Source organism: Cetorhinus maximus, chromosome 4 (genome assembly GCF_964194155.1).
Source record: "Cetorhinus maximus chromosome 4, sCetMax3.hap1.1, whole genome shotgun sequence".
NCBI classification, from domain to species: domain Eukaryota; kingdom Metazoa; phylum Chordata; class Chondrichthyes; order Lamniformes; family Cetorhinidae; genus Cetorhinus; species Cetorhinus maximus.
In genome coordinates, this window is record NC_135882.1 from 134,966,423 (window position 1) to 134,986,420 (window position 19,998).

Consider the following 19,998-nt stretch of genomic DNA (forward strand, 5'->3'; position numbering starts at 1 on the left):
TACACAGGCGGAAGCGCATTTCACGTCCGCTTGCAGACCTGCCGATCACGCTCGCCTGACGAGGGAAAATTTCAGGCCAAGGAGAAGGAAAATGTATTTAATGTCACTCTGAACAAACTGAAGAACCAGTTGACGGAGAAGACTCTGCAATAGTCAATATTCCAAGAGGAAGCCAAAAACTACAAGAAGGAGACTGAAGAGCTGAAGACGCAGTTTAATGGACAAGAAGAGGCATTGAAAGGAAAAGCTGTAGAACTTTTCAAGCTGTGAGTGGATAATGAAGTTATGAGTAGCACAATTGCAGAACTGAAACATGTTAAGACTTCGCTAGAGACACACCTGGCCAACAGTGAAACCAAAATGAAAGACAAGGACAAATTTCTACTGTGGCCAGGGAAACAAAAGGTAGGAATAAGAGCAGAAAATATAAATCCGACACTGAAGTGCAAGGAACTAGAAGAAGAAAGAGCACTGGATGTCTCAGAGGTACTGCAAACCATTGAGCGAAATGAAAAGATTCATAAACTTGCAAAACGATTTGAAAATAAAACAACAAACAAGTGTTTGGCTGAAATTGTGAAACAAGTGGAAATGAAAGTTCCATTTGTGAGACCTTTACATCCAGCAAGAACGTGGCGGACACCACGGGAAAAGAAAATCCAAGTGCATTCTAGGAATGAAAGGAGTGTACGTTCTGAATGACTGAAAATTGACTTGACTCAATTCCTGAACAGACATTCTTTAGGAGGTTGGGAACTGAAATTAGGCCTTGTTATGCCCAAATGACTATGGAGGGCTTTGAATGTAAAGATGACAATTTTAAAATTGAGGCATTCTCGACCAGAAGCCAATGTTTTTCAACAAGCATGAGGGTGATGGGTGAATGGGACTTAGTGCAAGTTAGCTTAGAAGCAATAGAGATTTGGATAAGCTCAAGTTGATAGAAAGTGGAAGATGGGGAGCCATCCAGGAAAGCATTGGAATAGTTGAGTTTGGAGGTAACAACAGTGTGAGGGTTTTAGCAGCAGATGCGCAAAGACGGATACAGGTGGATGATATTATGGAGTTGGAAGTAAACAGTCTTGGAAACTTTGCATCTCATCACCCATGCTTCTGCATGCCCCTTCCTGAAACTTCCCAACTTTTGTGAGATGTTGCTGTTCTCAGATATCGATTTACAAGAGGGAAAGGTGTTTAAATGCAACATATGAAAGGAAGTGCTAATAGTTTGGTCTGATCTTTCCACAGTTTTGAACAGTTCTGTATAAATTACTGCAACGAGAAGCTTCAACAGCTCTTCATTGAGCTGATCCTGAGGCAGGAGCAAGCAGAGTACCAGAGGGAGGGCATCGAGTGGCAACATGTAAGTCACTGGACCATGGGAAGCAGTTTATCTGTAGAATGCAGCGCTGACAACGTTAAGGGTAGACCTGATGGAGGTCTTCAAGTTTATGAAGGGCTATGATAGGGTAACCAGGAAATAATTGATTGGAATATTTAATCCCTACCCATCCCAAGTGGCAAGGTAGGCTTTGCCCAATTTCGGACACTGGCAGAACTCCAACCCAGCTGCCAGTCTGCATAGCAGCCCCACCCCCCCGGCGGGATTCTCAAATCTAGAATGCTTTAGATTTGACATCTCAATAATGTTACAGCACCTATATAGGCAGTCAGACAGTTTGAAGGCCCCAAAGATGGAGAGTATGGCACCTTCACAGGCACTGACAGAAGGCAACATGTAAGTTACTGCACTATGGGAAACAGTTTATCTGTAGAATGCAGGTCTCCCTTTACTCAGCTGGTACAACTGATTACAAGGCCCTCTTTCGACTTTCCCATGGTGAAAGCAGTTTTAAATTGGGTGGACCCACCATTGACTCGCATCCCAATGCCCCATCAACACTACAACCAGGAGATACGGAGGAATGGGAGGGAAATAAATCCAGGTTAGGGCAATGACCTGGTGGTAGGCCTTATTGCCCACATTTTCTGCTGCACTGCTGCCCAAAGCTGGGCAGGGTTACCCAAGGAGAATTCTAACCACTGAGTCAGCATGGTGGCAATGAGAGGTCACAAATTTAAAGCAGAAAATTGAAGGAGGTGAGTAGAAAAAACCCTCCCGGCATCCAGGAATGTGGAATTCTCTTCTCAAACGATTGTTGTTAGAGAGTCCGTAAATACTTTTTACTATTTCTGAGGGACCAGATTAGGTACAGATACACTCATTATTAACAGTTTTTGTTTTTGATCAGCCACGTATCTGACACGACTATCAGCCTATTTAAATCGCTGAACCAAACTGCTAAGATATCTGCACTGCTGCTTTTTGTTTGCCCGATATATAGTGAACACTCTTTTCTAACACTCCACACATAGCTGAGTCCAGACAGGTCGGGCATGGATAGGCCCAGTCAAAACATAAGGCACTCCCGATTGTACACAAAGATTTGGATGAAAATGAAGCAGCCAAAAACGCATGCAATCTACCCAAACCAAGCACTGGTAACCTTCCTGTGCTTGAGCAGGACCTGGTTACATTGGGTACACCGAAGCCCAATGGGAAGACTCCCAGCTTCCCAATTATAAGCCGATTGCTCCAAAATCCATCATTGAGCCACACCAGCTTATTAATCATCAGTGGCTCTTTGGAATACTGCAGACCTGCTTGTCAAAGTTGTTGAACTTAAAAAATTAAGAAATAAGAGAATGAGCAGACCATACAGCCCTGCCAGGCTGCTCCGTTGTTTAATAAGATCATGGTTGATCTTCTGCTTCAGTTCATTTTCCCACCCACTCTCCATTCCTTTGATGGAGACTTGGTCTCCCTCAAAGACCAAAACTCTATCTTGGTCTTAAATGTACCTAATGATGAAGCATCCACAACTCTCTGGGGTGGAGATTTCCAGAGATTCACAACCCTTTGAGTAAAACAATTTCTCCTCATCTCAGTCCTAAATGATTGACCCCTATTCCAAGAACTGTGCCACCATGTTCTTGATTCCCTAACTAGGAAAACAACATCCCCATGTCTACCCTGTCAAACATCTTCAGAACTTTGCATGTTTTAATGCGATCACGTTTCATTCTTCTAAACTTGAGAGAGGACAGGCCCAACTTATTCAGCCTCTCATCATAGGACAACCCTCTCATCCCAGCAACCAATCTAGTGAATCTTCGCTCTATCGCCTCAAAGGCATGTTTATCCTTCCTTAATTATGGAACCCAAACCTGAGACAGTGCTCCAGGTGAAATTTCACCAAAGCCTTATACAATCTTTCATCACCATTGCCTTCCTCTTGGGTCTAATCCCGTTCGCAAAGAAAATCTGCTTATGAATGTACCAAAAACAGGATTGACACTAGTTAAATGTTACAGGATGGTATCTGTCTGTTGGTGAACCAAGCTTATAGGAACATAGGAGCAGGAGTAGGCCATTCAGCCCATCAAACTGGCTCCGCCATTCAATACGATCGTGGCTGATCATCCACTTCAATGCCTTTTTCCCACATTATCCCCATATCCCTTTATGTCTATGGTAATTAGAAATCTGTCAATCTCTGACTGAGTTTCCACAATCCTCTGGGTAGAGAATTCCAAAGGTTCACAGCTCTCTAAGTAAAAGAATTTCTCCTCATCTTGGCCCTAAGTGGATTCCCCCTTAATTTGAAATTGTCCCCCCTGGTTCTAGACTCCGCTACCAGGGGAAACGCTTTACCTGCATCTACCCTGTCTATCCCTCTTAAGTATTTTATAGGTTTCAGTAAGATTTTTCGAATCTCTGCAAAAGAAAGTTATTTTAGCCCAGTCTTTATCAATGCTGACACTCACACTTCCTAACATTTAATTCCATCTGGCGCTTTTTAGCTCATTCCCCTTTCTTATTAATATCCCTTAGCAGTTTTTTTTTGGTCTTTTAAAGGATTAGTTGTACCTTCTATTTTGGATAGCCAAGTCATTGATATACTCAGGACACATAAATAATCCCTGAACAGGTCCCTGTGAACATCACTGCCCATTACCCACCAGAAAAATTACCCTTAACTTCTACTCTTTGCTTTCTTCCTTCTAAATAATATTTAACCCAATTTGTGATCCTCCCCATAATTCCATACTCCTTAATCTTCTCTAATAACCTCCCAAAATCTTTTGTATCTGCTATGATACGTTTGCTATGTCTGACTTAGTTTCATGGCTTGGCACTGCACAAGTGTCCCAAAGAAGGAGAAGTTAGTGTCTGATTGCTGAAAGTTTCTTTCCTTTCTATCTTTTATTGCTCAGATTGATTACTTCAACAACCAAATCATTGTGGATCTTGTGGAACAGCCACACAAAGGAGTCATTGCCGTCCTGGATGAGGCCTGTATGAATGTCGGGAAGGTGACAGATGCCATACTGGTGGACACCATGGACTCCAAGCTAGGCAAACATGCCCACTACACCAGCAGAAAGGTAAAACAAAACCAGAAGCAAGAGGGCAGGAAATATATAAAAGGCAGTGAGTAACATAAGCCTCAAATCATTAAGGCAATAGGAGATTTGAGGCAGGTCAGGTTATGCCAGGTCTTTGCCCTATTGAACCTGTAGCTGGGATTTCCTGTGGGGAGATCAGGTGGACAGCTATTGTGTCGCTCACCCTTGTAGGCTGACATCAGAAGCGGAATGGCTATTCCTGCCTCCATTTCCTCCCACTGTGGAATGCATCTCAGTAACTCAAAAATGGGGCACAAGAGTCAGTATAATGGCCTGAAACTCTCAACAACAAAAATGCGGTTAAGTCAAGGCAGTGAATTGGCCTTCTCATTAAAGGGCTCTGCACTGTCATACCAGCGGCCAGCCCTGAACTTTCTTGGCTCTTCCCATCTTCTCACCCCCTCCCCTGGGGTAGACCAATATTGACTCCTGCTATCCATACACAAATTACCTGAAACCTGACAGAGTTAAACACTGTTGTCACAAGCATTTCACCAATGGGATAGCATTGCATGTTCTTGAGATCACAATTTATGCCCTTGGTTCTTCTGACCAATAAGAAGCAAACTAGAGCTAAATCAAATTACTAATAGGTAGATTGTAGTTCAGGCCTAACTCAGTACAAAACCATGATGTCCTCTTCATCCCAGAGGTGAGCTTGAAAAAGCCACTTCTCAGGCACCACAAAGACTGTTCATGCCCCATCCGCCACATCACTGTCAAAACCCTTATTCTCACACTCCACAAAACTGGTTTTGATTTCTCCAATAGTTAGAATGAAAGAACTGGCATTTATTTAGTGCTTTTGATGGCATTAAGACATCTGAATGCTGGCATGCCTGCCCTTTCCAGACAATGTAAAAGATTGCAGCCTTGGTTCAAACATGGACAAAAGAGCTGAACTCCCAAGGTGAGGTGAGAGCGACTGCCCTTGACATCAAGGCCACATTTGAATGAGTGTGGCATCAAGGAGCCCTTGCAAGACTGGAGTCAATGGGAATCAGGGGGAAAAGTCTCCACTGCTTGGAGTCATACCTACTACAAAGAATGATTGTTGTGGTTGTTGAAGGTCAATCATCTCAGCTCCAGGACATCACTGCAAGAGTTCCTCAGGGTAGTGCCCTAGGCCCAACCGTCTTCAGCAGCTTCATCAATGACCTTCTTTCCATCATAAGGTCAGAAATGGGGATGTTCACTGATGATTGCATGATGTTCAGCACCATTCGTGACTCCTCAGATATTGAAGCTGTCCATGTCCAAATGCAGCAAGACCTGGACAATATCTAGGCTTGGGCTGACAAGTGGCAAGTAACATTCATGCCACAAAAGTGCCAGGCAATGACCATCTCCAACAAGAGAGAATCTAACCATCGCCCTTGACCACCCTTTGATGGCATTACCATCATTGAATCGCCCACAATCAACATCCTGGGAGTTACCATCGATCAGAAACTGAACTGGATGAGCCATATAAATACTGGCTACAAGAGCAGGTCAGAGGCTAGGAATCCTGCGGCGAGTAATTCACTTCCTGACTCCCCAAAGTCTGTCCACTATCTACAAGGCACAAGTCAGGAGTGTGATGGAATACTCCCCACTTGCCTGGATGAATGCAGCTCCCAAAACACTCAAGAAGCTGGACACCGTCCAGGACAAAGCAGCCCACTCGACTGGCACCACATCCACAAACATTCACTCCCTCCACCACCAATGAACAGTAGCAGCAGTGTGTATTTATTTAGGCAGCACCTTCCAAACCCACGACCACTAACATCTAGAAGGACAAGGGCAGAAGATAGATGGGAACTCCACCACTTGGAAGTTCCCGTCCAAGTCACACACCATCCTGACTTGGAAATATATTGCCATTCCTTCACTGTCGCTGGGTCAAAATCCTGGAACTCACTCCCTAGCAGCACTGTGGGTGCACCTACACCACATGGACTGCAGTGGTTCAAGAAGGCAGCTCACCACCACCTTTTCAGGGGCAGCTTGTGATGGGCAATAAATGCTGGCCCAGCCAGCAAAGCCCACATCCCGTGAATGAATTAAACAAAATAATTTTTTTTTAAATTCCATGGTGCTATCTTCACTGTGTCCTGGCCAACACTTACCCTCATTGAAAAATGGAGAACCTGGCCATTGTCACTTTGCTGTTTATGACTCTGCTATATGCAGGTTTGCTACCATATTTTCTGCATTACAACATTGTCTACACTTCAAAAACAATTCAAAAAGTATTTATTTAGCTGTACACTGCTTTAGGGTGGCCTGAGGATGTAAATGGTGCTATATTAATGCAAGTGCTTTGTTTCTTTACCTGCTGCTGGTTTCACACTTGAGGCCAGAAATTCATTCGATTGGGTGAATGGCAATGCCATTCCCTAGCCAATAAGATGGAAAGGCAGTCCATTACCAGACCTGTTACCACCTGGAGTTATGTGGCAGTAAAAGAGGATGACCTGCTTGCCAAATTTGCCTCCCCGAAGATTAACAACTATAATTCATTCAGTGTCTTTCCCTTAGACTTGAAAACTTGTGGCATGGGCAATGGCCATCAGCACAAAGTACCATCTTGCCACTCCACCATGCTGTTGTTGGCACACTAACCAACTTCATTACTGAGTACAACAAATTGGAGCGTAATCATACCATGCACTGACGCCAATCCAATGAAGAGTGCTGACTGCTGCTACATTACGATTCTAATGAGCGAGCACCCCTCACTGAAAGAGTCAGTTTTGGCAGGATTTCCTTTATTATTGAAATGTGGGCATTGGGTCAGCACCATTTACCATCCTTTGTTGCCTTTGTGAAGCTGGTGGTGGGCTTTCTTCCTGAACCACTGCAGTTCATGTAGTGAAAATGGTCTTACAGTGCTGTTATTGTCGTAAGGTGTTGGATACAGTTTGGTAGTCTTAATGAAGTCTTTGTAGTCTTAAGTAGGTTAACTGTATGTATTTATTAACTATAGGAACTTTGAGTATTGCTGAAAATAGACATTATGATGAAACTTTTAATCTTGCACTCATCAGGACAATCGCAAGAATACCAATGTTACGGGAAGCAACAACTTTATATTGTATGAGAAGAGAGTGCTGATAAGTTGGCAAGTGGACTCTGATTGGTAGAGGTGTTGCCATGGAGAATGCACCAGTTAATGGTGACTGACAGTTAACTGCCAAGCATTGTTTGAAATTTTAAACCAAGCAGCTTGACTCTGATTGGTCAACGCATTGCTCTGAGGAATGAACCAGCAAATGGCTATCATTAATTTTGTTTAGCTGTAACAGGCAAAATGTATGTACATGTTCTTTCTGTATGCAAAGAACAGAGCCTTGTGTATTAATATATGTAGCTTCCAGTACATGCAAATGCACCACACTGCTAGCCCAACTGACAATGTTAAATTGGTTGTCAGCCTAATTTTTAGCACACTGAGGATTATTAAGCAAATGTTGTCCAATCACAGAATCACATCAAATGTTGGACACTACATTTTCAGTTTTGCAAGCACTGCTGGTTGGATACGATCTTTACCTTGCCCGTTGAGAACAGCGGAAAGAACATCTTTGATACCACTTAAGGAAGTCATAGGTACTTGCACTGCAGCAATATATCATTGTGATCTAGACCCACCACAATTGTGTGTATCAGTATTCATTGAGCTTATGAACTCGGCGGCTTGTGCAGTTGAGCTCAGCTTTAGCGACACCATATATGCCCAAATAGATGGTGTTGCCATGGGATCCCCTCTAGGCCCAGTTCTTGCAAACATCTTTGTTGGGTGTAAGATGAAATATTTCAACAAAATGTCTTTTTTCAGCAATACTCAAGTTCTGTACTATCAAACAACTATTTGTATAAGAACTATGTACATATATGCAGTAAAGGATTCGAGCTAGGAGCTGTCTCCATGCTTGCTTACCCACACGGCTCTATCCAACACTAGACTTACCCTCGGTGTGGGTCATGTGTTCCCTTACATCACTGCGGGTGGTACTGTACTCAGTTCCATGTTAACCTTATATGTGTTAGACCCTTATGCTACAGTTTAAGAGCTTTGACTGAGCGATATTGAAGGAATGACAATATATTTCCAAGTTGGATGATGTGTGACTTGGGGTGGGGGTGTAGAAGAAGGTATTCAATTCTAGGAAGAATCACAGTTAAGCTCAATCTTGCCATCACCTAAAATTTATTGATGAGCACTCCATCAGTAGCCACTGGGGTTGCGATCAGGAGCAGGAATCATAGTTGACCTATCCATTCTCCAGTCTGAGGGTGTTGAGGTTCAACTGTAAACAGCCAAACTGATGGCCCATATGAAATCAGTTAATTGAGCACAGGCCGAAACTGAAACCTGTGACCTCCTCCCTCGGAAGTCTCAGTTCATGTTAGGCAGTGGGTTATCCGCTGAGTGATCTGACAGCTTCTAAAAAGCTTTTTGCACTTAACACATGTGTTTAATCTGCAGCTGTGTCCGACTGAAAAGAATATGGAGTTCAACAAACACTTCAGGATAAAGCATTACGCTGGACAAGTCACGTAAGTCCCCTCCTTTTACCTTTAAAAATACTTTGGGTTGGACGTCTTTAATGGTAAAACGGAATGTTTTTTGCACTACGAGAGAATGGCAAACATTCCCAGATCAGGCATGACACAGGTTAGATACAACGTATCCCTCTACATTATCCCTTAAAACACTCTCAGACCACTCACAGAAATGATAGCATATGTTGCCTGTTGTCCCTGTGTCAGTGCTGGCTTTCAGCTGGAGCTGACAAATCTCATTTCCCTTCCACTTTCCAGTATCCTTTTAATTTCTTCTTTTTTTAAATACTGATCCACTTCCCTTTTAATCACCACATGCCAATTTATTTCATCTTTTCAACTGTTCTTTTCAGCATTTGGTGTGCCCTTCACCTTGAGGATTGATCTTTTACTCAAGTCCCTCCAAACTGGAGAAATTGGTTGGTGGGCCCAATGAGCTTTTCCTATTCCATGCTATCTCAATACATTTTAGTTTTTGAAAGAGCATAAGGAAGGGATTACCGGAAGTGATCTGGTTGATGCAAATGGTTCTTCTGCAGTCCATTCATCGCCATGGACTCTAATACCTCTCCCCAGAATTGTATAAAGTTTCCCTCATTCTAGAAGTTGAAAGTAATTTATTCTATATGATATACTTTGAGAAGCTCATTTCTCAGAGAGGTTACAAAGTATAACACCTCTACCACTGTGGTTTCCTTTGTACTATTTTCAAGTCTGTTATAGACTAATTAATTGACGTTTCGAGTCCTCATGACCCTTCAGCAGAACTGAGTAAAGTTAGGAGAGGGGTGAAATATAAGCTGGTTTAAGGTGGGGGTGGGATGGGGGGAGAGAAGTTGGTGGTGGGGGGAGTGGTTGTAGGGACAAGCAAGCAGTGATAGGAGCAGATAATCAAAAGATGTCACAGACAAAGGAACAAAGACGTGTAAAAGGTGGTGATATTATCTAAGAGAATGTGCTAATTAAGAATGGATGGCAGGACACTCAAGGTACAGCTCTAGTGGGGGTGGGGTGGAAAGACTGACAGGGCATTACAGGTATAGATTTAAAAATAATGGAAATAGGTGGGAAAAGAAAAATCTATATAAATTATTGGAAAAAACAAAAGGGAGGGGGAAAAAACAGAAAGGGGGTGGGGATGGGGGAGGGAGTCCAAGATCTAAAGTTGTTGAATTCACAATTCAGTCCGGAAGGCTGTAAAGTGCCTAGTCGGAAGATGAGGTGCTGTTCCTCCAGTTTGCGTTGGGCTTCACTGGAACAATGCAGCAAGCCAAGGACAGACATGTGGGCAAGAGAGCAGGGTGGAGTGTTAAAATGGCAAGCGACAGGGAGTTTTGGGTCTTTCTTGCGGACAGACCGCAGTTGTTCTGCAAAGCGGTCACCCAGTTTGCGTTTGGTCTCTCCAGTGTAGAGGAGACCACATTGGGAGCAACGAATGCAGTAGCCTAAGTTGGGGGAAATGCAAGTGAAATGCTGCTTCACTTGAAAGGAGTGTTTAGGCCCTTGGACGGTGAGGAGAGAGGAAGTGAAGGGGCAGGTGTTGCATCTTCTGTGTGGGCATGGGGAGGTGCCATAGGTGGGGGTTGAGGAGTAGGGGGTGATGGAGGAGTGGACCAGGGTGTCCTGGAGGGAACGATCCCTATGGAATGCCGCCGGGGGGGTAAAGGGAAGATGTGTTTGGTGGTGGCATCATGCTGGAGTTGGCGGAAATGGCAGAGGATGATCCTTTGAATGCGGAGGCTGGTGGGGTGATAAGTGAGGACAAGGGGGACCCTATCATGTTTCTGGGAGGGAGGAGAAGGCGTGAGGGCGGATGCGCGGGAGATGGGCTGGACACGGTTGAGGGCCCTGTCAACCACCGTGGGTGGAAAACCTCGGTTAAGGAAGAAGGAGGACATGTCAGAGGAACTGTTTTTGAAGGTAGCATCATCAGAACAGATGCAATGGAGGCGAAGGAACTGAGAGAATGGGATGGAGTCCTTACAGGAAGCGAGGTATGAGGAGCTGTAGTCGAGGTAGCTGTGGGAGTCGGTAGACTTGTAATGGATATTGGTGGACAGTCTATCACCAGAAATTGAGACAGAGAGGTCAAGGAAGGGAAGGGAAGTGTCAGAGATGGACCATGTGAAAATGATGGAGGGGCGAAGATTGGAAGCAAAATTAATAAATTTTTCCAGGTCCCGACAAGAGCATGAAGCAGCACCGAAGTAATCATCGATGTACCGGAGAAAGAGTTGTGGGAGGGGGCCGGAGTAGGACTGGAACAAGGAATGTTCCACGTACCCCATAAAGAGACAGGCATAGCTGGGGCCCATGCGGGTACCCATAGCCACACCTTTTATTTGGAGGAAGTGAGAGGAGTTAAAGGAGAAATTGTTCAGTGTGAGAACAAGTTCAGCCAGACGGAGGAGAGTAGTGGTGGATGAGGATTATTCGGGCCTCTGTTCGAGGAAGAAGCAGAGAGCCGCCAGACCATCCCAGTGGGGGATGGAGGTGTAGAGGGATTGGACGTCCATGGTGAAGAGGAAGCGGTTGGGGCCAGGGAACTGGAAATTGTTGATGTGACGTAAGGTGTCAGAGGAATCACGGATGTAGGTGGGAAGGGACTGGACAAGGGGAGAGAGAATGGAGTCAAGATAACGAGAAATGAGTTCCGTGGGGCAGGAACAGGCTGACACGATCGGTCTGCCAGGACAGTTCTGTTTGTGGATTTTGGGTAGGAGGTAGAAGCGGGCCGTCCGAGGTTGGGCGACTATCAGGTTGGAAGCTGTGGGAGGAAGATCTCCAGAGGAGATGAGGTCAGTGACAGTCCTGGAAACAATGGCTTGATGTTCAGTGGTGGGGTCATGGTCCAGGGAGAGGTAGGAGGAAGTGTCTGCGAGTTGACGCTCAGCCTCCGTGAGGTAGAGGTCAGTGCGCCAGACAACAACAGCACCACCCTTGTCAGCGGGTTTGATGACAGTGTTGGGGTTGGACCTGAGAGAACGGAGTGCAGTAAGTTCAGAGGGAGACAGATTAGAATGGGTGAGAGGAGCAGAGAAATTGAGACGACTAATTCTGAGATCCACACTCAGTGCCATGCGCCGCCATATGAACACACTCGACCTCTCCCTCCAGCAGCACCGCCGCACCCTTTTTCAAAGCTGCGCGTGCCCCCAGTTTCATTTTATTCTTCGTCTCATCCGACGCCTCAACAAGAAACTTTTTCTCTTTCTCTCAAGTGCTAAGGAACGCAAGCTCCAACAACTCATCGACACCAACACCCATCTCGGACCCTCCACCCCTGCTTGTCCCTCCGTCCCCACCCCATCTTCCAATCCCAGCCCCAGCCGCGTATTCACTATACGCCTTGACCTTCCCCTCTCCGATGCTGAACGTCAGTGCTCAGCAAAGGACTTAGTTTCATACCCTTACACCCTCATCTCAATGAAATTCGGGCTCGGCACGATGCTGAACTCTTCTTCCGCTGTCTTCATCTCCGTGCTCCCTTCTTTGGGCAGGAGTCCTCTCCCCGTTCAACGGATCCTTTTATCCACCTCCAATATTCTCCCTCCACCTGGACCCCTCCCTCTGGATTCTTACCTTCTCTTGATCTTTTCATTGAGAACTGTCGGTGTGACATTAGTCGTCTCAATTTCTCTGCTCCTCTCACCCATTCTAATCTGTCTCTCTCTGAACTTACTGCACTCCGTTCTCTCAGGTCCAACCCCAACATTGTCATCAAACCCGCTGACAAGGGTGGTGCTGTTGTTGTCTGGCGCACTGACTTCTACCTCGCGGAGGCTGAGCGTCAACTCGCAGACACTTCCTCCTACCTCTCCCTGGACCATGACCCCACCACCGAACATCAAGCCATTGTTTCCAGGACTGTCACTGACCTCATCTCCTCTGGAGATCTTCCTCCCATAGCTTCCACCTGATAGTCGCCCAACCTCGGACGGCCCGCTTCTACCTCCTACCCAAAATCCACAAACAGAACTGTCCTGGCAGACCGATCATGTCAGCCTGTTCCTGCCCCACGGAACTCATTTCTCGTTATCTTGACTCCATTCTCTCTCCCCTTGTCCAGTCCCTTCCCACCTACATCCGTGATTCCTCTGACACTTTACGTCACATCAACAATTTCCAGTTCCTTGGCTCCAACCGCTTCCTCTTACCCATGGACGTCCAATCCCTCTACACCTCCATCCCCCACCAGGATGGTCTGAGGGCCCTTAGCTTCTTCCTTGAACAGAGGCCCGAACAATCCCCATCCACCACTACTGTCCTCCGTCTGGCTGAACTTGTTCTCACACTGTACAATTTCTCCTTTAACTCCTCTCATTTCCTCCAAATAAAAGGTGTGGCTATGGATACCCGCATGGGCCCCAGCTATGCCTGTCTCTTTATAGGGTATGTGGAACATTCCTTGTTCCAGTCCTACTCCGGCCCCCTCCCACAACTCTTTCTCCGGTACATCGATGATTATTTTGGTGCTGCTTCATGCTCTTGTCGGGACCTGGAAAAAGTTATTAATTTTGCTTCCAATCTCCACCCCTCCATCATTTTCACATGGTCCATCTCTGACACTTCCCTTCCCTTCCTTGACCTCTCTGTCTCAATTTCTGGTGATAGACTGTCCACCAATATCCATTACAAGTCTACCGACTCCCACAGCTACCTCGACTACAGCTCCTCATACCCCGCTTCCTGTAAGGACTCCATCCCATTCTCTCAGTTCCTTCGCCTCCGTCACATCTGTTCTGATGATGCTACCTTCAAAAACAGTTCCTCTGACATGTCCTCCTTCTTCCTTAACCGAGGTTTCCCACCCACGGTGGTTGACAGGGCCCTCAACCGTGTCCAGCCCATCTCCCGCGCATCCGCCCTCACGCCTTCTCCTCCCTCCCAGAAACATGATAGGGTCCCCCTTGTCCTCACTTATCACCCCACCAGCCTCCGCATTCAAAGGATCATCCTCCACCATTTCCGCCAACTCCAGCATGATGCCACCACCAAACACATCTTCCTTTCACCACCCCTGGCGGCATTCCGTAGGGATCGTTCCCTCCGGGACACCCTTGTCCACTCCTCCATCACCCCCTACTCCTCAACCCCCACCTATGGCACCTCCCCCTGCCCACACAGAAGATGCAACACCTGCCCCTTCACTTCCTCTCTCCTCACTGTCCAAGGGCCCAAACACTCCTTTCAAGTGAAGCAGCATTTCACTTGCATTTCCCCCAGCTTAGGCTACTGCATTCGTTGCTCCCAATGTGGTCTCCTCTACATTGGAGAGACCAAACGCAAACTGGGTGACCGCTTTGCAGAACAACTGCGGTCTGTCCGCAAGAAAGACCCAAACCTCCCTGTCGCTTGCCATTTTAACACCCCACCCTGCTCTCTTGCCCACATGTCTGTCCTTGGCTTGCTGCATTGTTCCAGTGAAGCCCAACGCAAACTGGAGGAACAGCACCTCATCTTCCGACTAGACACTTTACAGCCTTCCGGACTGAATATTGAATTCAACAACTTTAGATCTTGGACTCCCTCCCCCATCCCCACCCCCTTTCCGTTTCTTCCCCCTCCCTTTTGTTTTTTCCAATAATTTATATAGATTTTTCTTTTCCCACCTATTTCCATTATTTTTAAATCTATACCTGTAATGCCCTGTCAGTCTTTCCACCCCACCCCCACTAGAGCTGTACCTTGAGTGTCCTGCCATCCATTCTTAATTAGCACATTCTCTTAGATAATATCACCACCTTTTACACGTCTTTGTTCCTTTGTCTGTGACATCTTTTGATTATCTGCTCCTATCACTGCTTGCTTGTCCCTACAACCACCGCCCCCCCCCCCCCAACTTCTCTCCCCCCACCCCCCCCCCCACCTTAAACCAGCTTATATTTCACCCCTCTCCTAACTTTACTCAGTTCTGCTGAAGGGTCATGAGGACTCAAAACGTCAACTCTTTTCTTCTCCGCCGATGCTGCCAGACCTGCTGAGTTTTTCCAGGTAATTCTGTTTTTGTTTTGGATTTCCAGCATCCGCAGTAGTTTTTTGTTTTTATAGACTAATTAATGTTGATTACTATGATTAATCAGCAATTCCATTATCATTGTATCACACAACTACTAGAATGGTAAAAGACTAAATGATTGGACTTTGGCCTTTTGTCATCTAGAACTTTTTATGTTCCTAAATACAACATCTTTCTCTGTTGAAAGTGTCATGCTTGGAAAGTCTGTGTCACACTTTGCATCGATTGGTCCAAATCTCATATTCATAAAATAACAGCAAATCACAACTCAACAAGGCTGATCAGCCAACAAGAAGCATCTTTAAAACATTTGTAGAAAAAAATAGAGAAAGAAACGTTGTCATTCCTATTTATTTTACGCTATGTTAAGAATGCACAAAAGTGGAAAATTGAATCCTTCAGGCTCAGGTGATGTCAAGAACTTGTGTTTGTCAAGAGAGCTGAGCTGGGTTGAGCTATCACCTGCTCTGAGTATCTCCCACCTGTTGAACACTATAGTGTTACAGTCAAAAACTCCTTCAGTAAAGCATAGAGAAAATGTTGAGAGTTTGCGTTCATAAGCTCCCTTGTTCTCAATGCTCACGACCACCCTTTTCCTCTCTGTATCCTTCTCTCTCTCTCTGTCTGTGCTTACCCCTCATTTCTCCATCTATTCTCCTCGCATTCTCTGTGCAGGGATGACATTTGTCTTGACTGGCTCATGGCCTTGTGCAGCCACATGGGCTGCATGTTCTTAAAGTCATCCATATCTCTGTTTCCCTCTTCCCCATCTATCCATCTCTCCCTTTTCTCCTACTTTCTATCTCCATTCCTAATATTTATCACTAGCTGCTCATAGGAGATGGGGAATATATTCAACGCAGTTGAACAGCTTGCTAGATCACATCTGAGGGCATTTCAGAGTCAACTGTGTTAATATAGGACTGGATTCACATAAAGGCCACACTGAGTTAGGATAGCAGTTTTCCTATTCTGTAGGACATTGGTGAGCAAGTTAGGTTTTTATGACATCCAAACAGCTTCATGGTCACTTTTACTGATAGCAGCATTTAATTTCCAAATTTTTTAAATCTGAATTTCTGAGGGAGATTCCTGTTTTCGTCTTTCAGGTTTCCAGATATTTTTCTATATTTATAATATATTACACACACACACATATATATATATATGTATATATATATATAAAAATTATATATATAAATATATATATATACACACATTACCCACACTCATATATTTTATATATATATAAGGAGAACGAATGGTCATTTGAAGTAAAGTTGTGTTTTGTGTTTGAGTTCAGGTACTCAGTGGAGGGCTTCATCGATAAGAACAAGGACACGCTCTATCAGGACTTCAAACGTCTGATGTACAACAGGTGAGGACAGCACTCAAAATCCTAATCATTGCAGTATCTCTATAGCTTTTGTTGGTGATATTAAGTTCACAGCGGGCAAAAGGGAACAACTCAACCCACCTGGCTCTGTATGGCTCATGTGTCAGCTCCTGTAAATGGAGGCATTCATCTCCATCAGGTGCTATACATCCACATGTATAGTGTACAACAGGTAAAAAGAAATGATTCACTCTTGCCAAAAACAGATTAATTGGACTCATATTTTATGGGACCTTTCTGTGTTGAAAGCAACTGCAGTTGCCTCTGTAACTATGGTCACTGCACTTCAAAGCAGTTCATTGTTTATAATAGTTTCAGATGTTTAATTTGGTATAATTTTGGAAAGGGGACTGCAAAGAATACTTAGTTAAATATAGAATAAATATAAGAAGCTAGCAGTAATATCAGGGTGCCATTGGTAAGTAAAGGTCTTGCTGAAAAAATACATTTTGTTGAAGCTTTTCATCTTGCACTCATCAGAGCAATTACAAGAATATCAATGTCAGGGGAAGCAACAACTTTATACTTTATATGAGAAGAGCGTGCTGATTGGTTGGTTAGTGGACTCTGATTGGTAGAGGCGTTGCCATGCAGATGGCACCAGTTAATTGTGACTGACAGTTACCTGCCAAGTATTGTTTGAAATTTAAACCAGGTAGTTTGACTCTGATTGGTCAAGGCATTGCCCTGAGGAATGAACCAGTGAATGGCTGTCACTTATTTTGTTTAGCTGAAACAGGTGTAATGTATGTACATGTTCTTTCTGTCTGCAAAGAACAGGGCCCTGTGTATTAATAATTGTAGTTTCCAGTACACGCAAATGCACCACATTGCGAGCCCGGCTGACAATCTTAAATTGGTTGTCAGTGTAATTTTTAGCACGTTGAGGATTATTTAGCAAACGTTGTCCAATTGTGGAATCACATCTAATGTTTGGACACTGTGCTTTGAGTTTTGCAAGCACAGGCTGGTTAGGTACGGTCTATACCTTGCCCATTGCGAACAGTGGCTGGGACATGCTGTTTGATACGATCTGCCAGTCTTTGGGACATATGGCCTACATACCTAGCATTACACTGGCCCTGAAATTCATACACCACATTACTCATTTGTGTGATAGGCAGAATGTCTTTTTGGCCTGAGAGCAGCATCCTGTTAGTGGCGAATGCCATTCGTGTTGCTACTGCACAGTGGCAGCGTGAAACAGCTAGCTTCACCTGTTGTTCAAATTCTTGAGATACCTTGCCCTTCCACGGTAACCTGAGGTAGACTAGGCACTTTCTGGGGCCAAAAGTGAAGGCCTTAGGCCTGTTCATGGGTTTGTACGATTTACAGCATGAAATGACCTGATCAGCATAGCCATTATCCCACAGGATGCCTTTGATGCGCCCTATTTCAGCATCAAGTTTGCATGGTGAGCAAATAGCTTGGGCCCTATTTATGAGGTTGCCAATAAGGCCAATATTATAGCGCATGAAACTGTAAGAATCCTAACGCATGTCGTGACCAGTGAAGGTAGGCTTGCGGTAGACTGTCGTAGAGAACTCTTGGCAGATTTCTCAACCAGCATGGAAAGGGAGTTTATTTGACTGCTCCATTTCAAAGGTGAATTTGAGTGTAGGATGGAGCCCATTAAGACATGCAAGGAAAATATTGCATGCAGCTGTGGACTTAAATATAGCAAATGTATCATCCACATATTGGAAATATGCAAAGGGTAGGAGGTTAGGTGTCAGTTCATCGAAGACACATTTCTCATGGAACCCAACAAAGATGTTTGTGAGAGCTGGGCCTAGAGGGGTCCGATGGCAACACCATTTATTTGGGCATACATGGTGCTGTTAGAGCTGAATTCAAATTCTGTTCTGGGACCTACTGTGCACATCAATGATTTTGTATGCCGTCCTAATGGAAGTAATGTGAAAATTGCAGATATACCTAAAATAGAAAGTATAGTCAATTGTTTAAAAACCAAAGGAAATTCAAAGATATATTGACAAGGTGGCAAATGAAATTTAAGCCCAGATTTTTGCCACACCAGAGGTGGCTGAAAATTCTAAGTTCCCCACCCGAACTTGGCATTTCCCATCTTCATAGGTGGGACTGGAGTCGGGCAGGGTTTGCGCATGTGTAATTCACATCTTGGAAGAACAGGAGAGTGGAATCTGGAGATTAGAACAGATAAGAGGAGGTCTGAACTTAATGAATTCATTTGGATAGCCAGGGTACTCCTTTGAAGTGGTAAGGTACCCCTTTGGATGGGGTCCCAGGGCACATTTGATAGAGGTAGGGCACCCTTTAGGATTGCAAAAAGTGAACATGATTATGCAATTTTTATGCACAAACTCATTGGAATTGTCAAGCTGTCAAAGAGCTGTCCAGCTGTCAAGGAACTGTCTAGCTATCAAGGAACTATCCAACTGTCAAGGAACTGTTAAAAAGCTGTCCAGTTGTCATGCAGCTGTCCAGCTGACAAGAAGCTATTAAAAAGCAGTCCAGCTGCCAAAGACCTGTCCAGCTGTCAAACTTGTCCAGGAATTGTCAAACATGTTGAGGAACTGCCCTAGGATGGCAAAGGATGGTGGGTGGGGAGACATGGGTTGGCATGAGTTGGCACTAAGTTAGAATAGGGCAATGGGGTGGGTATAATGGCACTACATTGACATAGGGGTACAAGGGGTCATGTGGTGTGTGGGGTGCATAGGTTGGCATGGATGAGGAATAGGGAATGTATGGAGGGGTGAGGGCCGGAGGAACGTTTTTTGTTTCATTATTTGTTTTATTTATTTAAACACAGCGCTGGAGCATGGAGGCAGGCTTTACCCCAGCCCACCTCCGCACCTGTAGTCTCCACCTTCGTTTTGGGTCACCTGCCCTAACTTCTATTTCAGCCCGCCCCCTTCAACCGTAAAACAGACCTGCGGCTGGAGACTTTTAAAGGTCAGGTGTGCCTAGCCGGGGAATCTCCTGACTCGGCAAACCCGACCCAAGGACGAACATCTGGGCCTCAATGTCAGTAAGTGTGAAGTGATACATTGTCACTAAAATCAGGAAATGAAAGGAAGGGAGGAACTCAAAGAATAACCAGGGACGTGATACTGAACGAATTGTTGGAGCTGTAGGCTTACAAGTCCCCGGGTGCTGATGGACTTCATCCTAGGGTCTTAAAAGAAATGGCTCATGAGATAGTTGATGCATTGATTTAATTTTCTAAAATTCCCTAGATTCGGGGAAGTTCCATTAGATTGGAAAATAGCAAATATACCTCCTTTATTCAAAAAGGGAGGGCAACAGAAAGCAGGAAACTACAAGCCAGTTAGCTTAACATTTGGCATAGAGAAAATGTTAGAAGCTATTATTAAAGTCTGTAACATCAGGGCACTTAGATAAATTCAAGGTAATCAGGCAGAGTCAACATAGTTTTGTGTGAGGAAAATCATGTTTAATCAATTTATTCAAATCCTTTGAAGGAGTAACATGTGCTGTGAATAAAGGGTAACCGATGGATATACTGTACTTAGATTTCCAGAGGGTATTTGATAAGGTGCAGCATCAAAGT

The 19,998-nt window shown here is 44.7% G+C and overlaps 1 protein-coding gene across 1 annotated transcript in view; it reads left to right on the forward strand.

Annotated features, from left to right (window-relative positions):
- Positions 1-19,998, forward strand: part of LOC144679922 (unconventional myosin-Id-like) — a 171,322-nt gene that overhangs the window by 69,532 nt on the left and 81,792 nt on the right. Inside the window, exons 10-13 of the mRNA XM_078540891.1 lie at positions 1,249-1,363; positions 4,279-4,449; positions 8,948-9,018; positions 16,347-16,421. Of these exons, the coding sequence (XP_078397017.1) occupies positions 1,249-1,363; positions 4,279-4,449; positions 8,948-9,018; positions 16,347-16,421 (432 nt within the window). The remainder of the gene's footprint in view (positions 1-1,248; positions 1,364-4,278; positions 4,450-8,947; positions 9,019-16,346; positions 16,422-19,998) is intronic.